This window comes from Pygocentrus nattereri, chromosome 7 (genome assembly GCF_015220715.1).
Source record: "Pygocentrus nattereri isolate fPygNat1 chromosome 7, fPygNat1.pri, whole genome shotgun sequence".
NCBI lineage: Eukaryota > Metazoa > Chordata > Actinopteri > Characiformes > Serrasalmidae > Pygocentrus > Pygocentrus nattereri.
In genome coordinates, this window is record NC_051217.1 from 40,930,304 (window position 1) to 40,936,888 (window position 6,585).

General features: G+C 42.9%; 1 protein-coding gene across 1 annotated transcript in view; it reads left to right on the top strand.

Annotated features, from left to right (window-relative positions):
• LOC108434072 (probable G-protein coupled receptor 149) overlaps positions 1-5,206 on the top strand; it is a 31,517-nt gene extending 26,311 nt beyond the window's left edge. Inside the window, exon 4 of the mRNA XM_017708985.2 lies at positions 622-5,206. Coding sequence (XP_017564474.1) covers positions 622-1,236 — 615 coding nt within the window. The 3' untranslated portion in view covers positions 1,237-5,206. The remainder of the gene's footprint in view (positions 1-621) is intronic.
• The last annotated feature ends 1,379 nt before the right edge of the window (positions 5,207-6,585 follow it).

Consider the following 6,585-nt stretch of genomic DNA (forward strand, 5'->3'; position numbering starts at 1 on the left):
AAGTTATTCATCTGTATCAGGCATGTCAAGCTGGGGACTTTCTGGACCAAAGTGTTGTGGAGATCAGCACTTTCCCTCATCTAATGTTCTCCATCCAGTTCAAGGGTTTAATGAGGTAGCGTGCTGAATTCTGCAGTGTTTTGGCCCTCCAGGGCTGGAGCTTGACAAATGTGACCTATATCCTTGGGAGATATATTTCTGCCCTGATGAGAGTGATCCCTTAAAAGATGACAGTGCCGCACTGAAGCAGTTCTGGCAGCTCATAAAGGTCCAACACTTTCCCAAGGCTCTTTTTGTTGTTTTTTCCATTTATCTATAGCAAACCCAGATTTTCAGTTGAACACAAATGTACCATTTGAAACATAAGAGTGTGCAGATGAATAACACCCAGCGCCTTATCTGGATCTGCTGGATGGTGTTTAATAATCTGATTTAGAAAAAATAATAACGGAAATAAAACATGTCGATAAATGTCCACTGACTGATGAGCTATATTTGAGATCTAGTAAGTGGACAATACAGAGGACCCACAAGATATTTCTATTGAAAGTCTTAATCTGTGTGAAGAAATGTCCTGGATTTGACTGACTCTATATTGCTCTGTACTGTGTTTCTCCACAGAGATCAGCTGGGGCAGGTGGATTGGCCATCCCCCTCTGCGCTTTCCAGGGCACTGTGTCACTCCATGCGCCCACAGGCAAAACGCTATCGCTTTCCACTTATGAGGTCAGCAGTGATGGCCTCAAGATCTCCCCCAACAATGCCAAAAAGGTGGAGGTGTACCGCTCCAAGTCTGTGGGCCATGAGCCCAGTGCCGAAGAACCAAGCTCGGGTAGCAGTGGTGGGGGTGGAGCTCCGGCACCTGGGGGTGTGGCTGACACCAATGTGAAGATCCACCTGGAAGTCTTGGAGATCTGTGACAATGAGGAGGCCATGGACAGTGTGTCAATTGTGTCCAATATCAGCCAGTCATCAGCCCATGCCCGCTCCCCGTCGCTGCGTTACTCACGTCGCGAGAACCGCTTTGTGTCATGTGACCTGGGCGAGACTGCCTCCTACTCACTGCTGATCCCAACTAACCCAGATGCCGACAGCATCAACATCCATATCCCTGACACAGTTGAGGCGCACAGGCAGAACAGCCGACGCCAGCGGCTGGATGCTGGCGGTTACCGGGAGGAGATCCAGCTCCTGAACGAGGTCTACAGAAGGCAAGGTGGAGACCTGGGTGACTGAGACCCCGGCCAGCCACTTTATATTAAGACTCTGTTAGTCTGGACTGAGATGGACTTTGAACGTGCTCTGAATTTGTTTTGAGGAAGAAGACTTGTTTGGGTACAGATCATGTCAGAACATGCTTTGAAAGTATTTAGGCAAGAAGGGATGAAGGGGTTCAGTAGAAAGAAGTTGGGGAATTTGGGAGAGACAAGCAGTCAAGGTTAAGTAAACTGGAAGGAAACAAGGAAGTCAGGAGAATGAGAATGACTTGTTGGAATACAGTTCATTTACAGTCTTAGCTAAGGTTCACTGGTCATTTACCAACCAACCAAATGAACAAGTAAATTGGTAAACTACTAAAAAAAAAGGTTAAGCAATATGAGGGAGGTGGGGGCTCAACTGAAAAATAATGGGTGGGGGAGGTCATAGGTTGTTAGTGACAATACGTCAGTGGCAGCTACCAGAACGAGATTCAGGTCCTTAGTAAGGACTACAGAAGACGGTGCTGAGACATGATTTTATTGATATATTTTATTGATATCCTGTTCAGCCACTTTTAAGACTTGAGATGATTTTGAAGTTGCTTTGAATTTGTTTTGGTGAAGAAGACTGGATGGGATGCATTTCATATGAGGGCACTGACAGACTGACAAATGCAGGTTAAACGTGGAATTTTCCCCTAGTTGTGTAAAAATTGTCCTGAGGAAAGAATAATTGTTCAGAAGTTAGGATGATATCAGAGGGAAAACTAGTAATTGTTCAATACAAATAAATTAGAATAGATGGGATGGAAAAGATGCACGAGGTAGGGGAGGCATATCATTAGCAGGAAGATGCCAAATGAAGGGACCCCAAGGGGAACAGGATTTTAATGAGCAGACAGTGTTAAAATGGTATAGGAGTAAGGAATAATAATGCAACTGTAGCTCTGTAGAGAAGCAGGTGAACAGGAGAATGAGACTTGTTAGGATACCGTCTTCCTGAGGTATAGTTCTGAGAGGTTTATTGGTTATTCAACCAATCAAATCCAACTATATATGTTTGTTTTCTTCAATTGGGTAAACTGGTTTGGAGGAATTGTGGGGAGAACAAGGTGGAGAATTTGGGTGACACGAATGGCTAAGGTTAAATAGACTGGAAGAGGGGAACAAAACCTACTTGTGACTAGGAGAAAAAGAATGACTTGCTGGGATCCAGTAACACTGATGTAGGTAAAATATGGAAATAAGGTTTTTGTAAGTGCCGTAAGTGCATTAAAGCTGTCTTGAAGAAGGAATGATGGAGCTGATTTTGAAGGGCAAAGTGCTAAATTGTGAGACAAAAAAGTTGTGGAATGCTAGGGATGGAGGGGCCTCACTGAAAAACATACCGGGTAGATGGGAGGAAATGAGGTCATGGGTTGCTAGTGGCAGGAGAACCAGAACATTTTAGGATACATTTTATATGAGGCTTGACAGAGGTTTGTCATTTGACCAAAGGACAGGCCCAAACAAGGAGGGTCTCCCTAGTTGTATGACCAGTCTTGAAGAAGGAAGGAATAGTCATAGATTGAATAACATTAGAGGTATAGTTGCTGAAGTGTTCAAGGCATGTCAGGCAGGTGGAGACCTTACTAGAAAAGAATGTTTTAGAGAAAGAAATGAAGTCATGGGTTGCTACTGTCAGACAAAGAACAACTTGTCAGGATACGGTTTGTGTCAGAAGTCTGATGGAGGTTTATTGCTCATTTGAAGTTGCTTTGAAGAAAGAAGTGGCAATTAGTGAGCAAAGAGAAGAGTGTTTCTGAAGGTTCTTTCAACTCCCAAAGCAGTTTCACTGCTCTGCAGAGATGACAAGTGAGCACTGGATGGACATGTTTTGCATTTTGTTCAGCTAAAGTGAAGAGACCAGAGAGTCGACGGAGAGTCCTGGAAGGGCAGACAGGGTTGGAGAATGTGAAGGTTTTCACTTTAATTTTACTTCCATCTCACAGCAGTCAGTTGTCCTTGAGCATCTGAATGGGCAGAAACAGTGACGGTTGAAGCCTCAGAAAGACTGACGTATAAAGAATGAAAAAGGGAAGAAAATAGAGAAGCTTGCCACAGGGACAAACAAGACTGTGTCTGTGTGTATTTATGCGTGTGGGCGCGTGTGCATTTGAGAGAGTGAAAAAGCAAGCAGAAAAAGTGATTACTATAAATGCTTATAAGTATTCAAGCTCAGGCACGGGCCATATGGGGACCTGGAATGCTAAAAACCGACTGCAGACATCAATCAGCCCGATGAGATCTACCCAGATGAGAAATAATGAGAATCCCAAATGACTCACCACAAATTCTCTGAGTCATCTTTATATGTGTGCGTATGTGTGTCTTTATGTAGGTCTCTGTGTGTGTCAGTATGTCGCTGTTTATTGCTTTGCTGCTTTCCGTGTTTGGTAGATCCATGTTTCTCCATCCCTCTCTCTCACACACACACACATGCGAATCCATCTCCGGCAGCAATGGTGTCCATTAGCGTGCCAAACAGGATGTTCCGATGCACACGTCTTTGCCCTCGTGCCAGATCCACTGTACGAGAGTGAGGGTGAATGGCAGAGAGAGGTTGTTTTCTGCTGCATTAGCGTTCCGCAGATGCAATTTGCAGAAGAGGGAGCGATGCATATTTTAACCGTTGATGAAAGTGCAAATGAATGTTCATTTCAGAGCCACTTAGGAGACACATTTTCCCACTCTGTTTTCACCCCAGCATATCAAAATGCAGCAGAAATGTAACCCAGGCAACTCGTTTACATTTAACATAGATGCAAATGCAGCTTTGGATTGCGGTATTAAGACGATTCAGCGGAAGGCCTGTCACCTCTAGCCCTTAAATGCATGAAGGTTTTCTCCAACTGTTTGTCCATATCTCGGGCCACTGTTGACTGGACACTTACATCGAATACAAATCAGGCTTCAAACTGCCAAGACAGTGTAAAACTGTCCAAAAGGTAAATCAGATCTTGGAGCTCCTCTGTTGCTGCAACAGTTGTTTGCGTTCACTGTTAACACAAGGTTTGTGTGAGAAATCGTGTAACCACCACACAACCTGCATCAACTCAAGCCTGCTTTCCTGGTTTTTATGCGATGGGAAACAGAAGGAGAAGCCTGACGCCCAGGGTAAACTCAGGGTACGGATAGCTCTGGGTAGCCATACTGTGCCCATTCAAACCATACCTTGTCTAGTTTCCCAGACACAGATTAAGCTTAATCCTAGACTAAAATGGGATTTCAAAGGTAAATGATCCTTGACATTACAATTTAGTCCTAGATTAGTCTTAATCCATGTCCTCAAAACTGGGCCTATATGTCTAAACATGTGTAGACACCAACATTTCTTCTGAAAGCAAAAGTATTAATAGAGAGTTTGTCCCCCTTTACTGGTGCAGCGACAGCCTCTACTCTTCTGCAAACGTTTTATAGTCGACGTTGGAACATTGCTGTGAGGATTTCATTACTTTCAGCGAAAAGAGCATTAGTGAGGTCAAGTATGCTGTTACTTTTGAAAATATAGTGTATCTCTGGCTTTTTGTTACTGATTAAAATGAAAAGTTTGAGGAGCTAAGAGCACCCGGTGAGGAGGGGGAAATGAGGTCATGCATTTAAGGCCTAGATAAGCAGTTTGACTTAAAAGACCATGCTTAATAACATCATTACTCCTTTTTGTACTATATGCTGTAGTATGTACTGTATGTAGGCAAATGGAAATGTGAAAAGGAAAAGGCTACATTCACTGCTGTGCACATAATGGATAAGCTCTGCTAATACTGACAAATGGGCTATAGGCTATTGGCTCATATTAGCTTTCTGTGCCCGCTGTTTACATAGAAGACAAAAGTATTGTGTTTTTTCAGCACGCCATTTTAAAGTGATGTCACTTCAAGCAGGAAAATAGCCAAGGCATTGTGTGACAAAATGTTCTCTTCGGTTGAATGTGCTCATTAAAGATTTATTTACAGAGAACACCCTTATACAAGCGTGTTGATGCTTTTTTCCATTTGTCATCTCACAAATAATCATTAAAGCAATGTGCAGGGCTTCTCGAAATCAATGAACAAGACCTCTTGTGTTTAGATGCTTAATTGATGTTGGGTTTGCCAGGCACACAGCAGAAAATCAGGCTAATCAACCGTAACAGGAGATCACACAGTTGTGTTCGCACTAATCTGAGAGTGTAAGGTCAAGAGTGAAGTCACTTGGGTTATTTTGGATTATTGCCTTCTCTGGACACTTTATGAGCACCACCAAACCTAGAGGTGGTGGTGAACTATTATGCTACATTAATGCCACACTTTATGGACAAAAGTATTAGGACACTCATTTTAATTACTGAGTTCAGGTGATTTAGCCACACCAAGTGATAACAGATCAAATTATGCACATAGTCTTGCATATTGCATTGTCTTAGGATGCCACCTCTACCAAAAGTCAGTTTGTGAAATTGCTATCCTGCTAGATCTGCCCTAGACAACTGAAAGTGCTATTGTTGAGAACTTTAAGTACCTCAGAGCAACAATAGCTGAGCCATGAAGTGGGGCCACCGAGCGCTAAATCGCACAGTATCTTTCTTCTGTTGAATCACTCGATAAAGAGTTTCTGAATTGCCTCTGGAAGCAACATCAGCAATAAACTGTGTTAGGAGTGGAAATATATGTGGAAGTGGACAAATCACACTTCTCTATCTGTCAGTTTGATGGACAAGTCTGGGTTTGATGAATGCCAGGAGAACATTACCTGACTGATTGCATTGTGCCAATTGTAAAGTTTGGTGGAGGAGGGATAATGCAATGAGGTTATTTTTCAAGGGTTGGCCCAGAACTCTTAGTTGCAGTGAAGAAAAATCTTAATGCTTCAGCATACCAAGATGTTTTGGACAATTGTACGCCTCCAACCTTGTAGGAACAATTTGGGGAAGAACCTTTTCTGTTCCAGCATGACTGAGCTCCAATGCACAAAGCAAGGTCCATAAAGGCCTGGCTGGGTGAGTTTGGTGTGGAAGAACATGACAGGCCTGCACACAGCCCTGACCTCAACCCCATCAAACACCTTTGGGATGAACTAGAAAAGAGATTGTAATCCAGACTCTCTCGTCCGAAAGAGTGTCTGACAAAATGCTCTTTTGGTTGAATTGCCAAGAATTCCCACAGACACTCCAAAATCTTATAGAAAGCTTTCCAGAAGATAAGAAGCTGGTATAGCTGCAAAAGGATGTTATGTGTATGTGTCCTAATTCTTTTGTCCATAGAATTTATGTTCATATTATAAAAAAAACAAACAAACATTGAAACATCAGTGATGGTATGCACTAAAGAAGGCGTGCGGCAAGGTAAACATTGCCATGGTAATAGTG